The sequence below is a fragment of the Pan paniscus genome, chromosome 12 (genome assembly GCF_029289425.2).
Source record: "Pan paniscus chromosome 12, NHGRI_mPanPan1-v2.0_pri, whole genome shotgun sequence".
Classification (NCBI taxonomy): Eukaryota; Metazoa; Chordata; class Mammalia; order Primates; family Hominidae; genus Pan; species Pan paniscus.
Window position 1 is genome coordinate 58,019,518 of NC_073261.2, and position 25,472 is coordinate 58,044,989.

At 40.9% G+C, this 25,472-nt stretch overlaps 1 protein-coding gene across 1 annotated transcript in view; it reads right to left on the reverse strand.

The window, feature by feature from the left end:
* PLEK (pleckstrin) overlaps nt 1-22,950 on the reverse strand; it is a 32,382-nt gene extending 9,432 nt beyond the window's left edge. Inside the window, exons 1-5 of the mRNA XM_003830916.4 lie at nt 22,792-22,950; nt 7,435-7,590; nt 7,018-7,199; nt 5,298-5,389; nt 1,379-1,563 (exon numbers count right to left, since the gene is read on the reverse strand). Coding sequence (XP_003830964.1) covers nt 1,379-1,563; nt 5,298-5,389; nt 7,018-7,199; nt 7,435-7,590; nt 22,792-22,833 — 657 coding nt within the window. The 5' untranslated portion in view covers nt 22,834-22,950. The remainder of the gene's footprint in view (nt 1-1,378; nt 1,564-5,297; nt 5,390-7,017; nt 7,200-7,434; nt 7,591-22,791) is intronic.
* Nucleotides 22,951-25,472: the final 2,522 nt, after the last annotated feature.

Here is a 25,472-nt window from a genome sequence, read left to right on the forward strand (position 1 = left end):
GGATGTCATGGTCACATCCTTGAAAGCAGGGCAGGCTAATTTCTCATTCGCAATACTATCACTAGCTTAACATTTGCCACTGAGCCCCCTCTTGGAGAAAAGTGACAGCATGTGTCCAGCCTTTTCCCCTGAGGTTATGAGGGAAGTGGGACTTGCTCAGCAAAAGTAGATGATGAATCAGACCGAGGAAGAGGAGTATTTTTAGAATCCTGTGATGGGTATTTTTAGAATCCTGCATTGAAATGGCTATAAACGACCAGATCAAAGGACTGAAGAAAAAAAAAAAAACAGACTGTGGAACTTCCCCTAAAGTGAAATGAAACCCTCTAGGGTGTTCACTTCATGTTTATAAGAAGAATGGTTCTCTTAGGTAACTTCCTAAATTCTGTGCTCTGATCCAAGATAGAAACAAACCTGCCAAAATCCCCCAAGAAATCCACCATTGCTCACGTGGCCTAAGAACAGGTTCACATTGTATAATATACTGTTTCCCAATCGTGGGTAAGCATACTGTGGGAGGTACACAAGATGACTGCAGGAAGTGACATCCGTGGACACATTTTGTATTAAGAGTCATGTGTTTTAACATACATTTGGAATAATGCACTTAATACATCAAACCTGTGATTTATAGACTCCTGTCTGGAAAGGAAGCTGCAGTAGGGCAGGATTTTTGCCTGTCCCTCCAGTACGCTTGTCTACGTGGCTGTATCTTCTTGTCTTAGAGAATGCTTGCCATGGACTAGGGTCTAAGACAGTTTTATAAATGAATTATTGCTTAGAATAAGAATAGATAGTTGGGAGGCAGAGGCAGGTGGATCACTTGAGGTCAGGAGTTCGAGACCAGCCTGGCCAACATGGTGAAACGCTGTCTTTACTAAAAATACGAAAATTAGCTGAGTGTGGTGGCACATGCCTGTAATCCTAGCTACTCGGGAAGCTGAGACAGGAAAATCGCTTGAACCCGGGAGGCGGAGGTTGCAGTGAGCCGAGATGACACCACTGCACTCCAGCCTGGGTGACAGAGCAAGACTACATCTAAATAAATAAAAAATAATAATAAATAAATAGGAAACAATAAACTTTAAAATGTCCTTTAAAAAATTTTTTTCAAGTAAACAGTAGTATCCTTTTATAATAACAAATTCACTTGGACAGGGCGAGTGTTGTAGAGAGGGCAGCTGTTGAGTTGGGAAATGCTGGTATAACAGAAGCTCTAAATGGGCCTGGGAGCTTCAGGTATTCCCTTGTTCTTCCTGGCTGACCTCCCTACCCGCTGCCTAACAGCGCTCTATAGATGTCTATGAACTGAAATCAATCTAGAATCTGCTCAGGGAAGCCTCCCTTACAGGAAGAAGAGTTGGGGAGCTTTTCTTACAAAGTAGTAGAAGGCATCAGGGTTGTCCAGGAAAGGGTTTTCAGCAGTTCCATCCACTGCGCTCTTGGACATGTCTCCAGCAGGCTGCAGATACCCCTCATTGAGCAGCGATGAAGCAATCATGAGGCCTTCCTGGCGATTCCTAACAGACTGGTTGGATACCAGCCAATCAATGACGCAGTTACCTAGATGGGACCAGCACAGGGAAGGTTAACTCTCCTTACCGAAGAGCAAGCCCCTGACAATCACCCCTGAACTGACTCCAGCGCACCCACAGGTCTGACTTGTCTCGTCTCCCCTGTTATTTCAAGAAAGAGAAAACAAAATAAGTGGGATAGATACCCACTAGAAACAAACAAACAAACAAACAAAAAACTATGTAAAGGGTTTTTAAGAACATCTACATGCTGCTTAAGAAGAAACACAAGACCAGGTATGGTGGCACACCTGTTGTCCCAGCTACTCTGGAAGCTGAGGCAGTAGGATAGTTGAGCCCAGGAGTTCAAGACCAACCCAGGCAACATAACAAGACTCCATCTCAAAAAATAATAACTTTAAAAATAAAAAAATAAAGTCTTTGTCTTAAAAAAAAAAAAAGCAACACATGCATCAAAGAAATAGGTTTTACTAACCCACTCACTTATCCCATTAATGAACAAACATTTACTGAGCACCTACTCGATGCTAGGTACTCTACTGGGTGTTGGAGAAATTCCCTCAAGGAGTGTAAAAGGGCATGATGGGTGTAATAAATAAGTCTTGTAACAAGTGCTCTGCTATAAGTCAGTTGTGAGACTACTGGGTCAAATCTGAAGGTGTGAAAGAGGTGAAGGAGGTGAGAGAAGAGGGCTGTGCATGCACTGTCAGGAAAAGATTCATAGAGGAAGTGACACTGGGCAGAGGCTTAAAATATGAGTAGGCGTTTGCCAAGCATATGAAGCAGGATGCAGAGGAACCAGCACAAGCTGAGGGGGCAGCAGTGTGAACAGATGCACTCAGGCATAAAGCAGCCCCATGGGGCAGGGGAGGAGTTGGTGGAAAGAAGGCAAAAGGAAATAAGAGGAGGAGGGAGGTGAAGGGTGGGTGGGGAGAGCTTTGATGGCACAGTAAGAAATTTGGCTAATGGGAAATCATTTTAAGTTTTTAAATAGGAAATGATGTGATGGATATATGTCCTAAATTAAAATTTGATGACATCACCTGCACTGATTGTCATGACTTTGCAGAGTCTAGCAGGGACCTCGAGAAGTCATTTAAGCAACCTTCTGCCTCAAGAGATGATTGCAAAGAGAAGAAAATGAAATTGACCCATACATTGGATTATTAGCAGGTTACAATGAAGCTTTGTATTAAAAACAGCATGTTTGTCCTTACAACAAAAAAATGATAGATATTTGAGGTGATGGATACACTAGTTACCACGATTTGATCACTGCACAATGTATATGTGTATCAGAACATTAATTGTGCCCCATAAATATGTACTATTATGTGTCAATTAAAAAAATAAAAATAAAAAGCAGTGTGTTCCTTACAAATGTAGCCAACAAGGGAGTCAACATGACAGCCTGCCTGTCCTGTCATCCAGGCAAAAGCAGTAGGGATGCCGCCCTCAAAACAGGAGTGACAGCAGTTGGATAGCGAGCCTTCCGTGAATTTCATGTATGAAAGGCTTTTGCTCACTTTTCTTTCTCTACAAAGATAAACTAAGTGACACTGCATTTCTTCTTTTTATCTTCATAGCAGCCTGTGAAAGAGGCAGGGTGGTAATTGCAGTCCTCATTTTAAGGATAAGAAAATTAAGGCTCAGGGAATCTGAGTGATCTTAGGCCAAAGTTACAACTGCTCTGGGCTGTCACTTTTAAGTGTTCTAACCCTTGCATCCATGCTCACTCAGTGAGGCATGCTGAAGCTTGAAAGACAAGTTTGGTCTAGTCTGCCTGTCATTGGACATTTAAGGTCTTCCATCATGTGTCAGCACTGCTGGGTCCCAGTCTCTGCTACAGCCTTCATCTCCCAGCCGAGGCCACCTGACTCCCCCATGAAGGCTCCACCCATAGAAATGTCCAAAACCCACCCTGGCCTTCAACAAGAAGGATTTAAGAAGTACTAGCCCACCTGTAATCTTAGGGATTACAGGCCACTTTGAGAGGCCAAGGCAGGCAGATCACCTGAGGTTGGAAGTTTGAGACCAGTCTGGCCAACATGGTGAAACCCTGAATCTACTAAAAATACAAAAATTAGCCAGGCATGGTGGTGCACATCTGTAATCCCAGCTCCTCAGGAGGCTGAGGCACGAGAATCACGCTTGAACCCGGGTGGCAGAGGTTGCAGTGAGCCTGAACAACAAAAGTGAAACTCCGTCTCAAATAAAAAGAAGAGGAAGAGGAAAAAGGAGAAAAGAAGAATAAGAACAAGAGGAAGAAGGAGGAGAAGGAGAAGGAGAAGGAGAACAAGAAGAAAAAAACCAGCCCAATAGTCTGGGACTCAGTAACACATTACAGTGGAAATCAGTCTGACCTGGATTGGGTGCCCAAGTCTACATTGAAATGCCCTCCTGTTCCCTTTGCCCAAGGCTGTTGCAGTGACCTCGGTCCTGATAGAGTTGGGAACTTCCCTTGTTCTTGTCACTTTCTCATACCACCACCCACAGCTTGGTGTCTTGATCCCAAATCTCAGCCCTGCCTTGTCTGATGCTGGGCTGCTGCCTTGACTCTGAGGCTTATTCCCACGGGGGACTATCTCATCGTCAGTGATCAAAGCCTTTTCCCCTTAGCCTTGCTGATCCTGACCTGGACCAATTTCATGGATTATCTGTTGATGGCACATCCTCTTAGATTCCACATTTGCTGTATCAGCTCAGAGTTTTCTTCCTTTGATCTCTCCTGTCACCATAAGAAAGCCAGGCCTGGTATCTGACAAACTTAGTACCAAATTATACATCCCATTTTGCTCCCCCTGATGAACCGTCAGCCCTACTAGGCTGGTTAGTTTCTTTTTCTAGATGCATATTCTGCATATGTCTGCCTCATAACTTTGTCCTCACCATCCTTTGCCCATCCTCTGCTCATCCTCTGCCCTGGCTCCTCATCAAAAATCCTCCTGTAAATATTTAATGAAATTCTACCCATCTTTCAGGGTCAAATTTGGGTACCACCTCCTATTCATCCCATCAACCCCTGAGCTCTTTCTCTTTTTTTGAACCCCTGGAATTGGTTGTACAGACATGTGACCACTTAAAACACAATAACCACTTGAGCTTGCACCATATAGCACTGAGTGTGTGCCAGGCACTACTCTACACACATAATGGCAAACCTATGAGGTAGGTGCACTGTGATTATCCCCACTAAATAGACAGAGAAAGTGAAGCACAGAGAGGCTAAGTTATTGAGCCAAGGTTTTATAACTAGTAAGTTGCAGAGCCAGAATTTGAACCAAGGTGGTCTGGCTCTAAAGGACATGTTTTTAACCACTACACCATACTACCTAAACTCATAACACTTAATACCTGACCCTGTGCAGCCTCTGGTAGCCCTCATATTGTCATTTAAAACTTACATTGTATGCCTTAATCCCTGTTTATCGTAGTAAGGGTTGCATCTTATCCAATTCTGTGTCTATTTCTAGCAAGTCTCAACATAATGCCATTTATTGAGAAAAAAAAATCCTTTGATTGGAACGTTAGCTTGAACAAATGTTAACTTGAACAAATAAAGCTTGAACAAAATCGTTAGCTTGAACAACAAACTTCTTTCTATTTTCACTCTGTAGGAGCTTCATCCTCAGGCTCACCAGGCTGCATTCTGGGACCCCTTCCAACCCCCATACTTCATACCCCCACCTCACAGACGAGGCCGAAGGAGGACTCCATATCGCCTTCCCAGTTGCCCTATTTCAGGCCTGCAAGTGCTTTTACCTGTGAAGCAGTGATTAAAAATCTTCTTGTCCTTCTCTAGATTCAGTTCTTTTATTCCTTTTTCAGTGTCTTTCATGGACAAATATAAGGCACTGCACAGAGATAAAAAAACAAACAAACAAACAAACAAAAAACCCAGTTGGATGAGTGGGGAACATTTCAGAATGGTAAATTCTCTCTGGGAGGTGAGCACAAGCTCCCCCACCCCAGGTATCCCCTGAGCTTAATCTCCCTCCATCAGATCATAAGTAGTGGAGGGGCAGCATTCATATCTGCATAACTCTGTAGCCTGCACAGCGTTTAGCAATGCTGGAAGGTACTTAACGTCTCCTAAATTCTCTTAAATTCGTTCAGCTCTTTGTTGATTTAATTATTGGTGCCTGGGATGGAAATTTGCCCCAATTTAGAGGTCAAAGATGAAAGGTTCCTAGGGTCCATTTTCTACACATTCTACATCTTTAATGTCCCTCAATCCTCATATCCCAATTCTTTAATGCTCTTCAAGGGACCATCTGTGGTAGACATTTGCCTTTAAGAAAGTGAATGCTTCCACTAAGCATATGTCTTATCTTTAAAATGATGAGATATAAGGCAAAATGGTGAGAAGTTCTCATTTTTGTCCTTGAAGTAATACATCAAAGATAGCCTTACGAGAGAAGCTCTAAGCAACAAAACAGAAGGCCCCTTCCATGTAGCCTGTGGCTCCCTATAGCCCGAGCATTTTTCCCACTTAGTTCTGACAGCACTGGCCAGGACTGTGGTCACTCGATGGCCCCCATCAGCAGCTGCAGCTGCACTAGGTGCCTCCTTGGAGCTCTTTGCCAAAAAGCTTTTGTGGTGAAGGAGGCTGCTGAGTCTCACTCAGCTCAGTTCACAAACTTTGTCAAACTCCTGTGCCATGCCAAGTCTTGTGTCGTCATGCAGAAGTGCAGAAGGGATGTCTTTAGGCTCCTCTCAGTGCTTCTCCCCACCCCACCCTCCATAAAAACAAAATTCTTGTTGGACATTTTAAGCAGCTGGCATGGGATTCTTCTCAACAGGGCTCCTGCTTCAGGGAATGCTCAACAAAAAAGCAAAACTACCAAGAAGAAAGTGACTCCTAGAGAAAGGGGCTCATGTGACCAAAGATGTGAGATACTCAGGAAGGAAGAAATCCCATTCCCAACCTCTGTCAGGAGCTAGATCTTCCTGTTGGCCTCTGACCACCTTTAGTCTACAACTATCACCTGCAATTCCAAGCCAACCAACATCGGCGGCCATTAAACTGGGTCAGGACATAAATGGCTTCCACCAGGATGGGTGTTTACCCTGGCTGGCCCTTCCTGAGTGTGTAAATGAATGAACTTGAACTTGAAACCTTGCTTGCTTGGATGCATAGCCCCTGCTTTTTCCTTTCTACCTAAAGATCCTAAAGCTTTATTTCAAGACTGACTTATTATGGCTATGTTATAAATGCAATGATGATGTTTCTTTCTCTCTCTCTCTCTCTCTGGTACCCAGTATGAGGGAATTTGTACTCCATTCGCCTCCTCTCCTCAGCTAGTAGGCCTTGGATCACTCCTTCAGACCCAGGTAAACATTTTAGTACACCAAGTGCCAGTATTGACCTGGCAGAGTGGATACAACATCAGAGGTGGTCAAAGCAAGCCTTGGAGCAGGATCTGCTATGTTTGTGTCTTTCAGAAGGAATGGGTAAAGAGAAATAAACACAGAAAATCACCCTAAGTCAATGGTTTCTGGCAGTCGAATGGACCTCCTGGTAGATTTCCTGGCAAACTTCTGGCCTCCTTCAATGCATTTAATGGCCTTCTTCATATCCCGAACCCAGGCATCTCTCTCCTCCAGGAAGGCTGCCTGGAAGAAGTGGTCCTGCTGTTTGGTCGTAGTGATCTTAAACACAAACTGAAAATCAAAACACATCCCATTAGAAATGACTTATTTCAAGGGCTTGGGGTCCCTCATGAAGCAGAGGCCATTGGCCTAAACCTCTTCTAGCCAAGAGAAACCCAAATGCCAGGGGTTTGGGTGGTGATGAGAGGGACCAGCCCAAGGAGCACCACCCACATTGTAGGCAATGCTTGCACCAAAAGTTGAGTGCCTGACCAGGGGTTCACGGCAGCTCATGATGTCAACTCACCATCCTTTTGCCAAAGTCTTGACAAGGGCTAGTCAGAGTGCTGCCTTTCAGCGGGATCATTCCTTTGGGGCTGTTGTCACTTTTCTTCTTATAGAATTCAATTCCGTCTTCTAACAATACAACCCACATGGGTTTCCACGTATTGAACACGCTCCCCTGTAATGACAACCAAAAGAGCTGAGATGGACAGGGCTCTTTGCAGACTGTATTTTCTTCCTAACAGGAAAGATTCTATATTTACTTACAGTTGGTTTTTAAAATGTTTGGTGACATCATCTCTGCTCCTTCAACACAAATCCTCTCAAATCAGTGGCTACTTGGGGAGCCATTCTCATTTCTACTCCCGGCTCTTTGCTCAAGCCAACCCCATTCTCTGGAATACTCCTCCACAACTCTGCCCTCTCCTCTTTCTCACCTTGCCTAACCTCTCCCTATCCTTCAAGGCTCAGCTTAGCCACCTCATTGATGAGGCTTCCCGAACTGCACAGACCCACTCTGATCTCAGGGGTGCCTCCTGCTTTTCTCACTGATTGTGCCATACATCCTGGAACTTTGTTATATATTTCCTCATATAGTTCTTTAATTGTCTTCAGTATGGTTATCTTTCCTTCTCCATGGCAATTACATTATCAGGTACTTTCCTTGGTTCATGATACTGAGCACACAGGGGATGTTCATTAAAATAATACAAAAGAAGATCATTTCCCAAACTCCCAAATGCTAGCAGCTATCACACTTCATTGAAAAGAGCAACCAATCCTTCTTATTATCTACTTCACCCCCACCCAAACCCTTTCCTGCTATGATTTCCCCTGCACCTCCCTTTTCACGGCTGGTTCACACCATTAAGAACCACAAAGGACCCACCTCATAGAAACATTCTCACCCCCACTATGTGTAAGAACTGCCGGCAGGCAGATCTTGCTTCTGAAACTACATCTGACACATGATCTTAGAGTATAGTTTTTTTTTTTTTTTTGAAGTCTGTATTTATTTTTACATGTTTAACTGCCTATTTTGAGGAGAAAAATATAAAAATGATAATTATTGGTGTTCAGTTGGAAGGGTTTTCATTTTTCAGGGTTTTAGAACATTTCAATTCTTGGGAGGGTTAGTCAGAATTGGAGAAAGAATTAAATATTCTAAAGCCTAGTGGTTTTCAAAATATGGCCTGCAAACCAACTAATCTGACTCACTGAAGACACATATAAATAAAAGCTGATTTTACCCCAAATCTGCCTTCACTTACAAGCTCTGGTAACACTGCTGAGATGGTTGGCTGAATCTTAGATGATCTAGCTCAAGCACTCTCTCTCTGTCTCTTTATTTTATTTTATTTTTATTTTTATTTTTATTTTTATTTGTTTGAGACAGGTTCTCTCTCTGTCACCCAGGCTGGAGTGCAATTGCATGATCTCAGCTCACTGCAAGCTCCGCCTCTCAGGTTCAAGCAATTCTCCCACCTCAGCCTCCCAGGTAGCTGGAATTACAGGTGTGCACAACCACACCCAGCTAATATTTATGTTATTTTTTTCAGTAGAGACAGGGTTTCACCCTGTTGGCCAGGCTGGTCTTGAACTCCTGATCTCAAGTCTTCCTTCTGCCTCAGCCTCCCAGAGTGCTGGGATTACAGGTGTGAGCCATCGCGCCCAGCTGGTTCTATGACTTTCTTACTGCTCACACTTGTGTAAGCCACTTGCCCTCTCTAAGGCTCAGTTCCCAGCACTAAAATGATAAGAATGACTACCTCGGAGATTTCTAGCACATATGAAATGAAATAATTTGGATAAGACTTTATAAGTTCGAATGTGCTCTACAAATGAGAGGTTGTATTATTAAGTATCTTGACAGATGGCCATGTATGAATGTCTTCCATGCTTTGAGTTTTCATCCTCTCTATTCTTGGAAAAATGATAATGAACTGGTATCACTATCATCCCAATGGGGAAGAGTCAAAAATATTTAGCCAGTTGCCATGTGGAGTAATGAATGGGAAAGCTGAAGGCCCTGAGGATCTGCATGAATGTATTTGTGAGGAAACACACCTCCCTTTGGTTTCTCTTCTGGTGGAATAAGGTTTGGGATTGTGAAGAATCCGGCCTGCCTCAGACTTGCAGGCCTCCTCCATTATTGTATGACATGTCATCCAATGATGCTTGAAGTATTTAGGATACTTCAGTGTATGCTATGATTTGGGGTCAAAACTCGAACCTACATTTGAGCCTCATGTCAACCACTTATTAGCTGTACATGTCTTTGGGTAAAATGTTTAATATTTCTGAGCCATGGCTTTTTGTTTTCTAAGAGAGAGATAATAATTCCATCTTAAAGCATAGTTTAGATTTAGATCATGTATAAAATATGTATATATAAGTGTATAATGCATGCCATATGCTTATATGTGAATAATGTACATATACATTATACAGTGTATATATCTTTAAATACATATGTATACACATGTTTTATATATAAAGTGTGTAAAATCACCCTGTCAACTATTGCCACCCAACTATATGTTCCAGGAGGGCAAGAACTTACTTCACCATCATATTGTCAGGTGTTCAATCAATAATTTGTGGAATGAACGGTGGTAATTAAAATCACATTATGACTATAAGAAAAGAGGTGGGAATTGAACAATGAGATCACATGGACACAGGAAGGGGAATATCACACTCTGGGGACTGTGGTGGGGGGGGAGGGGGGAGGGATAGCATTGGGAGATATACCTAATGCTAGATGACGAGTTAGTGGGTGCAGCACACCAGCATGGCACATGTATACATATGTAACTAACCTGCACAATGTGCACATGTACCCTAAAACTTAAAGTATAATTAAAAAAACAACAACAAAAAAAAAAAAGAAAGAAAATATTGGGGAAAATCTACAAGACATTGGTCTGGCCAAAAATTTCTTGAGCAATACCCTATAAGCACAGACAATCAAAGCAAAAATAAGCAAATGTGATCACATCAAGGTAAAAAGCTTTTGCACAGCAAAGGAAACAGTCAACGAAGTGAAGAGACAACCCACAGAATGACAGAAAATATTTGCAAACTACCCAACTGACAAAGGATTGATAGCCAGAATATAACAGGAGCTCAAACAACTCTAGAGGAAAAAAATCTAATAAACCATTCAAAAAATGGTCAAAATATTTGAATAGACATGTCTCAAAGGCAGACATACAAATGGCAAATGTGATATGAAAAGGTGCTCAACATCACTGATCATCAGAGAAATGCAGATCAAAACTACAATGAGATAACAGCTCATCTCAGTTAAAATGGCTTTTAACCAAAAAACAGGTAATAAGAAATGTCGACGAGAATGTGGAGAAAAGGCAATACTTTTACACTGTTGGTGGGAATGTAAATTAGTACAACCACTATGAAGAACAGTTTGGAGGTTCCTCAAAAAATTAAAAACAGAACTACGATTTGACCCAGCAATCTCACTGGGGGGTATATACTGCAAAGAAAGGAAATCAGTATATGGAAGAGATATCTGCACTCCCATGTTGGTTCCAGCACTGTTCACAATAGATAAGATTTGGAAGCAACCTAAGTGTCCCTCAACAGATGAATGGATAAAGAAAGTGTAGTACATATACACAATGGAGTGCTACTTTGCCATAAAAGAGAAGATACTGTCATTTGCAACAACATGGATGGACCCGAAGATCATTATGTTGAAAGAAATGAGCCAGGCACAGAAAGACAGACATCACACGTTCTCACTTATCTGTGAGATCTAAAAATCAAAACAACTGAACTCATGGACACAGAGAGTAGGATGGTTACCAGAGGCCAGGAAGGGAAGTGGGGGACTGCAGGGAGGTGGGGATGGTTAATGGGTACCAAAAACAAGAAAACAGAAAGAATAAATGAGACCTACGATTTCATAGCACAACAGTGTGACTATTGCCAACTTAATTGTATATTTTAAAATAACTAAAAGAGCGTAATTGGATTGTTTGTAACACAAAGGATAAATGCTTAGTGGGGATGGATACCCCATTCTCCATGGTGTTATTATTACTCATTGCATGCCTGTATCAAAACATCTCACGTACCCTATAAATACATATACCTACTATGCACCCATAAAAATTTAAATTTTAAAAATTAAAAATTAAAAATAAGATCACATTATCAATTAATAGATAGGACTGAATAAATAAGACATAATGAAATGATTAACATAAAAATAGACACAATAAGTGTGACAATATTTCCTAAAATGATCCTATAGATCTCTGCAGGACAATATGTAGCTCAGCTTTGGCCAGTGTGGAGGCAGGTGGTCCACATTTGCACAAGGCTGCGCAGGAAGGATGCCTTCAGGGGAGAGGAGGACTGTCATTCTACTGGAATTTTTTTTAATTAAGATAAAATGTATATACAGTGACAGTCAACCCATAAGCTCCCCTGGTACATTTCAGGCTGACTTTATGTGGTTTGTTTTCTGCTCCCAAACCTGCCCATTGAGTTCAGTTCAACTCAAGAATGGCAAGTAGAATCTATCTCAAGTGTCAATTCAGACTGAGTAGTAGTGGATGCTTTAGGCTGGACTCAGTGGAAAAGTGTCGTGATCCAACAGCCGTGTCTCCCATAGGCAAAGCAGTCATAAGTGGTGGCATGCACCCTGCAGTTGCTTCCATCTCTTGGGCTAATCAGATTTTATCTGAATATGAATGTCAAAAAGAAACTCAGACAGCAGCCTTGTGTGCAGGCATGGCTAAGTTGTATGAAAATCACTTGCAAAAGGTCTATAATGCCAGAATGAGGCTATCCACATTAATGTAGCCCTTAAAAAAATCCTTACTTAAAATGTTTTCAGTTTGGGTTCATGCCAGCTGCCCCTTTAGCAATAAGTTGACCATTCTGATTAAAACAGGGAAGTCTCTATTTCTGGTCTATATTTTGGAAGAATTTGGCAAAGGTCTATTCTTTAACCCATGATATCACCCTGTCATGGCTACCACAAAATAGAATTATCATCCAGTTCCCAAGAGACCCTGCTGCTTATCTCAAAATACAAAGGGCCTCTATATAAAGGTCCAGTTGACCAAAAGGAAGACTATTTATGCAAAGATAAATACTTGTGGGACTATCACTTTGCTTGTCCAAACATTTCCTTTGTTCTAGTTACTAAAATAATTTTCCAAATTAAAATACCCTATCTCTTTTCTGCATGGGCAGAATAACTATTCCAGACGAACACTGGATTATTTCCCCTTTTAAAAATGAGCAAGATCAGACACTGTGCCAACACATGAAATAATTCCAGTAAAATGCCTTTCTGTTTTACAACTGAAACATATCTAGAATACAAAGAACTCCTGCAAATCAATAAGAAAAGTACAAACAATCCTATTTTTAAATGAGCAAAAAGTATCGAGCAGGCACTTTAGTAAAGAAAACATCCAAATGCTTATGAAAAAGTGTTCAACATCATTATTTATCAGGAAAATGCAGATTCAAATCACAATGAGATACCTCTACACACCTGCTAGAGTACCTAGCATTTTAAAAGTCAGAGAAGAATAAGACTTGACAAGGAGGTAGAATAACTGGAAGTACCAAACATAGCTGGCAGGAGTGCAGAATATCACATCCAATGCAGAAAAACTATCTGGTGGTTTTATGCTAAAGCTAAACACATATATGTCCTTTGCACCAGCAATTTCACTCCTGGGCAAAGATCTGAGAGAAATGAATGCATATTGTCATAAAGGTTTCATCAAGAATGTTCATGACACCTTTATTCATCATAGCCAGAAACAAAGACTAACCCAAATGCCCATCAACAGGAGAAGGAATAAGTAAACTGTATAATATAATATATAAATCCATTATTAACACAGTAAATGTATACTATGGAAAACAACTTAGCAATTTTTAAAAAATGAACTGCTAGTACCTGGAACATTATAAATAAATCTCATAGGTGATGAGTGAAAAGCAAACAGGCAAAACATGTGCTTAGAGTATGATTACATTCATATGACGTTCAACAACAGGCATAGCTTATGAGAAAATATTACAATAATGGTTACCGAGGATGGGAGTATAGACTAGGAAGGGAACAATGGAACTTTATAGCATACTAGAAATGTCTCTGTCTTTATCTGTGTGTTGATTACATGAGGTATAGGTATGTAAAAAATTATGACACCCTTCATGTACCTTATTGTAAGTTATCCTTCAATTAAAAAACAAAGTTGTTAACTCCAGGTCCTGTTAGTTAACTCCATGGAGGGGTATACAGTGATTATAGTAACACCACCCTGCAGGTTGCTTCTATGGAAGGAAACTATTCCACATTAGTTACTTCTCTCACTTAATCACTGGAAAAACAGCATATTCATGCAATGAATTGTCCTCGATTGAATCGTGGATTATTTTCAAAGCCGCTATGCAGAATATTATTGAGTGATCTGGCATCATTTGAATGTAAAAGGTGTATTAGATAATGGCATTTTATCAGTAATAAATTTCTTAGATGTGATAATGGCATTGTGATTATATAGGAAAATGTCCTTTTTCTTGGAAGATGTATGTTGAAGTATTTTGGAGTGAGGTAGCGTGATGTCTGCAAATTACTCTCAACTATCTCAACCTAAAATGATATGTGTGTTTATTTACACAGAAATTCAGAGATAGGGAGAGACAAAGCAAATGTGCCCATCCATTATCAATTGATTAATCTAGGTAAATGGTATATGAATAATGGTACTAGTTTCCTCATTTTTCTGTGGGCTTAACTTTTAAAATAACTTGGGAAAATTATTAAATGAATGAGTAACATATGACTCTGCTATGTATTAAAATTTAGAATATACTTTTAGTGAAATACATAGACAAATCTATTTAATAAAAAATTTTAAAAATACCTGGAAATAAGAAAAGAAAGACATGTTCTCAGAGCTAGAAATGAAAAGTTGCACTAGATGATTGCCAGAATCCCTTTTAAACCTAATATTTAATATTCAACCTCAGGAATAGCTGAGATTATTAACTGCCATCATCACTCAGGGCTTTTGACTTTGAAATTGGGATGCATCAGTAGCGATAAGCCGGCATTGCATGCCTTCAGTAGACAAAGCCTCTGGAGCCAACTGTCCAATATGAGTTTGTGCTTTTCTTTTTTTTTTTATTTTCTTTATTATACTTTAAGTTTTAGGGTACATGTGCACAACGTGAAGGTTAGTTACCTATGTATACATGTGCCATGTTGGGATAGCATTAGGAGATATACCTAATGTTAAATGACGAGTTAATGGGTGCAGCACAACAACATGGCACATGTATACATATGTAACTAACCTTCACGTTGTGCTTTTCTAAATCAAGTGCAGCCTCCGGGGTCTGACTCTGAGGAGGATGTGTCATTTGGGATTCAGGGTCATTATGCACAATGAAGAGGCTGATACTTTATGAAACAAGAGAAATCTGACCACTTACAAAGCTTAAACATCCTTCCAGGCCTGATAGTGCTGGGTTAGGTCAGGATGATGGAATTTGAGGAGGTTTTTCTCTCCTCTTCACCACTACTGCAGCTACCAGTTTCTCACTCGGGTAACCTGGCAGCACCTCTCCTTGACCATTCCTAAATTTTTCCTTTTCTGGCCCCAACCCACTTGATGCTCACCCAAGAGCAAACCTGAAAGTGTGATTATGGAATGTCCAAATGACAGAGAAATTTAGGATCATCTACCAACACTGTCACCATATTGATAAAAAAAAGTGGAGGCCCAGTTAAGTGATTGGCCTACCACATCTGAACAATTAATGTTAAGTGATTGGCCTAGTACATCTGACCAGTTAATGTAGAATCCATGTCTCCTGATTCTCAATTTTATGTTTTTTCCCTTCCCCTCAGATGTCATTTTCATTTTGGTTCTTGTATAACACTGAGTCATTCTGGAATCTGTATCGATTTCTTTAGACCACTTAGCTAGCTATTTCACTTCAATGGAGATATATATATATACACACACATATATATCCATATGCTGTGTGTATGTGTGTCTGTCTGTGTGTGTGCATGTGTGTGTGTAGCATATGTGTGTTTTCACCCATTATATGCCAAAACCTGTACATGTCCACAATGGGATGCTGAGTCAGATTTGAAGTTTTCTGGTAAATACCTGTTCATCATCATGGGACTGGTATAATTTAGCACCTAAGAGTCTGACATTGCATGACATCAAAAGAAGAAATCATAAAGAACGGCAGATTTAACCATATTAAAAATAAACTTTTCGGCTGGGCGCAGTGGCTCATGCCTGTAATCCCAGCACTTTAAGAGGCTGAGGTGGGTGGATCACTTGAGGCCAGGAGTTTGAGACCAGCCTGGCCAACATGATGAAAGCCAGTCTCTACTAAAAATATACAAAAATTAGCTGGGTGTGGTGATGCACACCTACGGTCCCAGCTACTTGGGAGGCTGAGGCAGGAGAATCACTTGAACCCAAGAGGTAGAGATTGCAGTGAGCCTAGATCACACCACTGCACTCCAGCCTGGGCAACAGAGCAAGACTTCATCTCAAGAAAAAAAAAAATGAACTTCTCTATATTTAAAAAACTGCAACAACTGAAAAGCAAATGAAAATGCATAGATATTTGTATCATCATATGATTAAAAATTAATATCCTTAATTCTTTAAACTCTTTAGAACCAATAAGAAATATAGCAACACTCCCAATTTTTTAAATGGGCAAATAATATAAATAAGCAATTCTCAAACGAATAAAAGCTGGGTCCAACAAAACATAATTGATTGCTTCAACTGCAATCAAAGAAATGCAAATTGAAATTAAATAAGATACAGCCTTTCTCTTTAATAATATTTTTTAAAGACTTATAAGGTGTGGGAAATGGGCATGTGGGAAAAAAGGAGCTCTATGAGTCAGCAGCTTGATGTGGGCTGTCAAAAAAAACCTAAACTCGTTGTGGTTGTATACAGAGAAGTGTAAGATTGAAAGCAAGGAAAATGATAATTCTGTCTCTAAACGAAGCATAGCCTGCAGGTGACCATGGGCTCTGGAGCTGGATGGCTCAGGCTCAAATCCCAACTCTGCCACTTTCTAGTAATGTGGCCTTGAGAAAGTTTTTAAACTTCATTCTCTCCTTCTGGCAAGCAGATATGATGATATCTACTTCTCAGCTTTGTTGGGAGATGAAAACAATCCATGTAAATTGCTTAAATCAGTAATTGGCATATAGTAATCACTCATTAAATAGTACCTATTCCTTACAGTTCTATGCTTATCAGGTGCTCCTGGAGAACTATACTAAGTTCAAGTGACCTCAAAGCTGCAGGTAAACCAGAGCCTGTTCAAAGCAGAACACCAAGATGGTATCATCTCTCTAACTGTTGGAGGAACTAACTAGGTTTTAGCCCATAAAGGAACAGGTAGAGCAGGTGTGAATGCCTGGATTGTTTTGAGGTCCCAGCCGGTGGAGGTTTCAGGAAAACAGTTTTCTGCGTAACTTAAGAGAGAAAATGTAATTAGTGAGTTCCCTAACAAGAGAAGTATTCAAGCATGCTTGTTAACAGATGAATAAAAGAAATGCAAGCCGCAGATGAGAAGCTGTATTAAATCTGTAACATCTCTTTCTACCCTGAGATCCTACACATCTATTCCAAGGTGCCTGCTGTCCCTCTTTTCCCCCTTTAGTCTTCTATTTCCAGGTGTCCCTGCCAACCCTTGGGCTTGCTTGAAAGCCAAAAAATAATAATAAATCTTTGAAATATATTCTACATGATCATCTAAAAATGACTACCCCTGTTGAAATTACTTTTTCTTAAGACTTAAGAAGTTACTTTGGTCTCTATGAAGTCTATTTTAGGCAAGTTTCTTTATTTGGGACACGTTCATTCAACAAATAATGATAGAATGGCTCCTATGCTTTCAACACTGGCCTGGTTGTTGGGATGTAAAATTAAGCAACTCTGAGCGCAGTACTCACACCTGTAATCCTAGCACTTTGGGAGGCCAAGGCGGGTGGATCACTTGAGGTTAAGAGTTCAAGACAAGCCTGGCCAACATGGTGAACCCCGTCTCTTCTAAAAATATAAAAATTAGCCGGGCTTGGTGGCACATGCCTGTAGTCCCAGTTACTTGGGAGGCTGATGTAAGAGAATCACTTGAACCCTGGAGGTGGAGGTTACAGTGAGCCAAGATTGTACCATTCCACTCCAGCCCGGACTACAGAGCAATACTCTGTCTCAAAATACATAAATAAATAAAATAAAAATAAAAACAAAAATAAACAAGACCCTATCTCTGCTCTCGAATAGTTCACAATCTAACATGGGAGAGAGTGACCTCCAGGTCAGTGTGATGAATGCACAAATTGAGGTGTGCCTTCTTGTGTATACCCAGCATCACAGAAAGAAGCTACAACCAATGGCTGAGGGTTGGGGCAATCGGATATTTGTGTTTAGAACCCCTCTCAGACACTCCCTACAAGTGAAGGCATCTCTTTTAACTTCCCCTTTCCCTCAAATTTCTCTTTTCACATACGATGTATGGCTGGAATTCAAAGGAAAATTACACTGTGATCAAAACTGCGTATCTAAAGCAGAACTGTCAGTTACTATTATCTATTCTTGCACACCCATGGGACATGTTATTTTAAGTTGATGCTGCATTCAATTAAGCCCTTATGTTGGCTACAACATAAATCACATCATCTAGTTTTCCAATCTGATCCATCAAATCACTGACATAACATCCCAAACAAATGGTTGTGTTGTGCCTATATAAACTCACTGAAGGCAAAGGAACTAGTCTATTCAGTAGCATATTTTTTACATAAGTGAACTCTTCCAGGTTGGAAAATTTATCAGTGAAAACATATTAAATAAGCAATACAGAAATGGCACAGAGAGTGCTTAACAGCATGACTTCTTGAGCCTTAGATTTAAATTCAGATCTCAATTTTGCCTCTTCCAGGCTCTGTAACCTTAGGTAACTTATTTAATTTTTCCAAGCATGAGTCTCCTCACCTGTAAAATGAAGGTAACAAAGCACCTGTTTCACATTGTTGTGAAGATTAAATGAGATAATACACATAAAGCATTCACCACAGTGGCCAGCACGTAGTATACATTTGAAAAATGGCGACCATAGAAACAGGTAAAAGTACGGTTTTGGGGGCGGAGGTTGCAGTGAGCCGAGATCGTACCATTGCACTCCAGCCTGGGCAACAAGAGCAAAACTCCATCTCAAAAAAAAAAAAAAAAAAAGAGTACGGTTTTGTAGGCAACACTGTGGAGTCGCTCTGGCATAAGGTTCCCCTGGGTACCCCTCATCATGGTGACAGTGCTTTGGAAAAGAATGTCACTGCAGTACGAGCCCATGAGGGCCACATAGAAAGTGGTTAGGCTCTGCGTGATACTGGGGCCACACTGCTGGGTTGCAAACCAGCTCTGCCACTTATTAACTGTGTGACTTTGGACAAGGCCATTTGCCTCTCTGTACTTCAATCTCCTTATCTGTTAAGTAAGGATAATAATTGTCCCCATTTTGTTGAGTTGTCTTAAGTATGCTGTATAAATGCATTAAGGCATGAAATGCTTGGAACTGTTCCTGCTTCAGGGTAAACGCCACATGCGTTAGCTGTTACAGTGATGATGAATCAGTAGGCACAAATCGCTTCAGATTATTTCATGCTGCCTAGAAGACAAGGTAGATCCAGGAAAGAACTCCTGGGCCAGGACCCTGACTCTCGGGCTCTCTTCCACTTCTACCACAGCTTTCTGCAGCCCTTTCCTTTCCTGTCCCTGCTGCTTGCCCTTCCCTTTCCCATCACCCTGATTCCTATGCTTTCTCCCAGCCTCAAAGGACATCCAAATCCCTCAGCCACTTTCTGAGTCAGCGCTGCTGCGCCAAGTGCTTGTGAGGTTGGTTGTCCTGGAAACAACAGCTTGCTCCATAAACCTCTAGGAATTAGGCTGGTTTGAGACATGACTTGGAGGAGTCTAGGTTATGCAGAGCATATAATTTGCTCTTCTCTCATTTTTTCCAGTTATGATGATGAACATATCTAATTCAGTAGTAGGTATTCGAGTACCTTCCAAACATGTTTATTGGCCAGAAAGAAACCCCCTAAACAGAGAGGAAAGGAGGCTGAGGTTTTTAAACCTAATCTTGCCCACAAAACAATTTGTTCGTGCCTTGCTCTGGCTCTAGTGAGTTCTTTTGCAGGCCAGGGCAAGCCTGCCTTTCAGAATGCTGCCTGGGATCAATGAGATGGTAGGCTTTGCTGTTAGGCAGGCCGGGATTTGAATCCCAGGTCATCCTCTTGCCACATGTTTCACTGTGGACGAATCACTTATTCTCTGTGAGTCTCAGTTTTCTTATCTGTAAGATGAGGATCACATAGGGTGGTTAGGATTAAATGAAGCAATGTTCGTATAGCAGCTTGCTGCTCCATGGTTGGCTAGAGGTGCTCTTTTTTAAAACAAAAAAGTAAGGTGAAAGACTCTGAGGCAAAGAGACATGGGTGTTACTTGGAATGAAAAAGCTGGAAAATGACAGAATCGTGTATTTTCCCTCCCCCTCTTAACCACTGTCTTCATTTGGAGATCTTATTCAGGAGGCAAAAGAGGAAACCTGGATTGTGAAATGTCAACAGTCATCTTGCACAGAAGAAAAGCAGAAACATTTTACAGTTAACACTATTGACCCCAAGATTTCTGACCTGACAAAATTCCTGCACCAGCATTTTCTAATGCTATATTTTTTCCACCCAAAACACCTTATCTGCAATAAAATTATTTCATAAAACAAGACACAGGACAAAGATGTTCTCTGTTACTACCCAGGTATCTTGAACTGCATAAGAGAAAAAGGTGAATGGAGGAAGATTCACTATTATTATTTTTCATGCTTTAATATCAAAAACCATAGCCAAGGCTTCTAAGAGCCTTTTCAAAGATTTTTATGGCCCTTCCTTCATAATTAATTTGGCAACCAACCCAGGAACCAGTACATATCCCCATTAACATCTAGGGGAGGCCCCACTATCTACTGAAGCATATATTGATGCTGATACAAATAATCAGTGTCTTATGCAGCTTATGTACACCAATTATATGTCAGATTCTTGACATATACAGTTTTTAACCCACACGTGAGGTAACTGAAGGAAACTTAATGTCTAAAGTAGTTAAGAACTTTAATACCTTCTTAGGAAACTCTGTCTTTAGGTTTAGTTCTGCAGCTGAAAAAGGGAATATTTCTGGACCAAACATTTCTTTAAAATATCAAATGAGACGCTGGAGGCTATGTGAGAGTGGAAGGTTAGAGAAGGGAGAGGATCAGAAAAAATAACTATTGGATACTAGGCATAGTACTTAGGTAACAAAATGATCTGTACAACAAACACCTGTCACAGGAGTTTACCTATATAACAAGCCTGTACATATACCCCTGAACCTAAAATTAAAGTTTTAGAAGAATAAAAAAAAAAGAGAGAATCTTAATGCATTATATCAGAGTGTTCAAAAGGTCCCAGAGAAAAATGCAGTAATTATGGAAGATGTAACTTGTAAACATGAAAATTATGGAAGATATAAATTGTAAAACTATCAATACAAAATTTCACTATTTAATTCCAGGCACATTTTCTAGATTGGCTTTTACAATCTGAGAGAACTACTCTCACTAATTAAAAACTATTTATTAATTTAAATCCACATGCTTGACAACCCTGACTCTATCATCCCCAATTTTTAGTGAGACAGCTTCACTTATTAGAAATTTAGTCTTCATATTTTTGTAATTTAGGGAGATTAAAATATGAGCATACAAACTTTATAACAGCAATTTTCATTGCAAGATGTTTTTAATTGTTTAAAAAAACAAACAAAAACTTGCAGAAATGTTCCTATTCACTTGCTCTTCTCAGGATACTAGCACAAGTGATCAGGAAAGGAATAAGTCAATATTAATTATTACCAGGTCTCGCCAATTATTATTGGTGCCTATTGCAAGTGATCTTTTACACTTCTATGTATAAGTGTGTCTTTTCCAAAGGATGTTTCGAAGCACAGCTGGCTACAGAGATTAGCAGCTGAGGGCCCACTTATTCTCCAGTACCAACTCATAGCTCTCACCATCACAAATACACTACAAATCCTAACTTGGAATAAATCTGCTTTAAGAAAATGCTGGAGTAATGAACAAAGTTCAGTGCCATGAATCAGAAACCTAAGCATCAGAGAAGGAGTGGCTGGTCACAACTGTCATAGCCATGTGACTTGGGGCAATCACCGAGACTTCTGGGTCTGTCTCCTCTTCTGCAAATGAAGGAATTAGGCCAGATGACCTAGGGTCCCTCCAGCCTGAAGTCAAAATGGAAGCAGGCAGCAATGTGTGCTATTTAACCCCCCTTACAGGTAGAACATTGTAGGCTAAAACGTGAAACAAATGAGTAGCCTAAAACAGACTCACATTCACTGTTCATTCAACTAAAAAGCTAAGCACCTGAAGGAAGGCACTACGTTCAGCTCATTTCTGAAACAATCCACTCACTAAGGTTAGTGTGAGCATATCTGTGTATATAGGTGTTGCCCACAGGACACCAAGTCCTATGTGTGAATTCACATCCCGGGGAGCTTTCACAACCACAGCACACACTCAGCATCCAAAGAAAGACAAACAGCACTAAGAAAATTCAATTTTCATGATGCACACCAGGGAGGCTAAGCCTTTTTCAGTACCCTAATCTTTAAAATGGTGCATCTACCACCTCGATGCCACATTATGCAAATTTACTAAGAATTGTGAGTGAAGAAATTTCAGCCCAATTAAAAAAAGATAAGGTTTTTTTTAAACGTGTCAATTCCAAGAAGATGGCCCAAGAAATAAGCCGTAATTACTCTATCATTATATCAACTCTTTAATCACTTTTTTTCCCTTGCCTCCCAAAAAAAGAACTGAGGGGAAGGGGAATTTAAATAAAAAATGAATAGTCCCTCCAAGAAACCTCCATAGAAGAGGAGTATATCTTCTGACAGAACACATCTGTGTGCCTCTTAAAAAGGATATTCTAAATCTGGAGGGAGTTAGCTTAGATCCCCACCTTCCAGGCCCTGCCATCTGGAATTCTCAGACCTGTAATATCAAACTGTAAGGAAGCCGGGGCTGGATGAGTATCCCCACTCCCCTAACCCCACTCCAACATTCTATGTGCTACCACGCTCCCCTATTTCAACCCAACTGGTTGAGCAGGAAACATTCCTAAGATGAGCAGGTAGCCGGTGGAGCTGGACCCAAGTCTCCCCAGCCCATGTCCACTGACACCCTGGTAAGTGGCACCTTCGCTCACCCTCTTCACAAGGTAGCCCTCTCTGATCCGCTTTGGTTCCATGCTGGCTGGACAGGTAGATGCAAAGGTCACTCTCAGGCAACTCCTCTCAGCAGCTGGGCCTCCTCTGCATGCTGAGGTGGCTGTGGGCTGCCTTTTCTACAGCGGGTCGCTTTCACAATTTCCCTTCTGCTGGCGGTCGCATGATCACATCCTCTTCCCCTCACTGGGGTGGAAGATCAGAATAAGGAACTGCAGAGTAAACCACCCATTCCTTGCTAATGCTGGAGACTTATTAAAACCACAGTTGGGTTGAATATTTACCTAAGGGAAATTCTTACTACCATACAGAAAATCCCTCTTTTAAAGAGAAAAAGAAGTGATGAAAGGAAGAGGAAGATGAACAAGAAAAACTTGTTGGTGAAAATTGTCCTGAGTAAGGATTATTCTTGAGATCCTGGAAATGCCTAATAAAAATGCCAAGAAATTCAGAACCATCTGGTTAGCATAACAAAGTTAACTACTAAATGAATGCCTACTTCTCTCTATGCCAAGCCCTGTATCAAGCGTTTCTCAGCCTACTTATTTTAAACTAAATTAGGCTGCACATCAGCCAGGCATGGTAGCTCACGCCTGTACTCCCAGCACTTTGGGAGGCCAAGGCAGATGGATCACCTGGGGTCAGGAGTTCAAGACCAGCCTGGCCAACATGGTGAAACCTTGTCTCTACTAAAAATACAAAAATTAGCCGGGCATGGTGGCGTGTGCCTGTAGTCCCAGCTACTCGGGAGGCTGAGGCAGGAGAATCACTTGAACCTGGGAGGCGGAGGTTGCAGTGAGCCGACATTGGTCCACTGCACTCCAGCCTGGGCGACAGAGAAAGACTTCATCTCAAAACAAACAACAACAAAAATGAGTCCACACATCAAACCCATAGGGAAAGTATATTATTTTCCTTATCTTAGAGTAAGGAAACTCAGGCTCAGAGAAGAAAAGTTGTCTCAAGTTGACGCTGCAGGTCACAGGGGAAAGCAGAAAAAGCAGGGAGGGATGTGCTAGGGTGCCACTGCCTCACATCAGGCATGAGAACAGGTGTTCCACATTGACTGCTGATCTCACAGTCAGCCTGTAAAAAGAAGTCCATCATCAAACAGCTTTTTGAGAAACTTTACATAATAGTCCCAGGTTGGCAACTCCTCTAAATGATGAACAAATTAAAGACCTTCGCCCCGCCAAAGTACTACAGCAAAGAATCCTATAATGGTGTTTCCCAAACTTACTTTGCCATAGCATTCTTTTTTGAACAATTTATGTTAACTTTTTTTGTCATAAATTGAATTAGATCTCCCAAAAAAGAAGTCCTAACCCTTAGCACTTCAGAATGCATCCTTATTTGGAAATAGGGTCATTGTAGATATAATTAGTTAAGATGAGGTCATACTGAAGCAAGTGGGCCCTTAATCCAATGTGACTGGTGTCCTTATAAGAAAAGGGCACACAGAAAACAGCCATGTGACAACAGAGTGATGCATTTACAAGCCAAGGAATGCCAAGGATGGCCAGCAACCCCCAGAAGCTGGAAGAGGCACGCAACAATTCTCTCCTAGAGTTGCTATAGAGAACATGGTGCTGACGACACCTTGATTTCAGACTTATGGCCTCCAGAACTGTAAGACAATAAATTTCCATTGTTTTAAGCCACCAGTTTGTGGTACTTTGTTATGGCAGCCCCAGGAAACCAATATAATCCTGAAAAACGAATATTCCATAGAATAAACTTAGAGACCCGTTAATCTGACCATGTGAAAATGAGCAAGTTTGTTATTACTTTGTGCCTCAGTTTTCTCATCTGTAATACGGGGATAATAACACCTATCCAATGAGGTCATTCTGAAGATTAAATAAGATAGACATGGAAGTATTTAGAAGAGTGTCTGAAACATAACTAGTATCCATAAATATTAGTTGGTCTTCATCTTCAAGGCAAATCTCCGTTATCCTAGAGCTGATCCTTTTCAATAAGTTCAACAGAGATGATGAAAGCAATCGTAGGACTAGATTTTCCTCATTACACCCGTCAGTGTTCTTTCACTGCAATCAACAGATAACAACTCTGGCTAATAGAGGCAAATAGGAATTTACTGGAAGAGAATGGAGTGGCCCACAGACTGAAGGAAAAATGAAGACTGGGGTCTTTGAAAGGACAGGAATCAGGGCAGTTGTGGGGTTCCAGGAAGCAAGACACCAAGATGAAGGAATGCCAGTGGTTTTCAGACTCTGCAGTAGTCTCCAGGGATCAGGCCTCTGATTGGCCTAACTTGGCCTAGTGCTTCTCTCTCAGGTATCTGAAGGGGGAACATGTGAACCGACAGCCCCAGCAGGACCATGCTCAATGGGAGAAGGGAGGTGTCCCCTAACGTAAAATCAAGATGCTATTAACAATAGATGAGCGATGGCTCCGAGAAAGGCAAAACTGACAGACGTCCACGAGGGCATCTGAGAAGCCAGGAAAGTTAGGGGAAAGAAGAAGTTCTGTTCTTGGGGTTTTCTGAGAGCTTCCTGATTCCCTCTCCTCTTCCCTCTAGCTGTGTTTCTAGCCAACAGTCACTGCCCCTGTATTTCTCACTTTTCATTTTATGCTAATATCCATTACATAAAATCGTTGATGGTTTCTTTTCAGTTTCTCATTGCACCAAAATTAA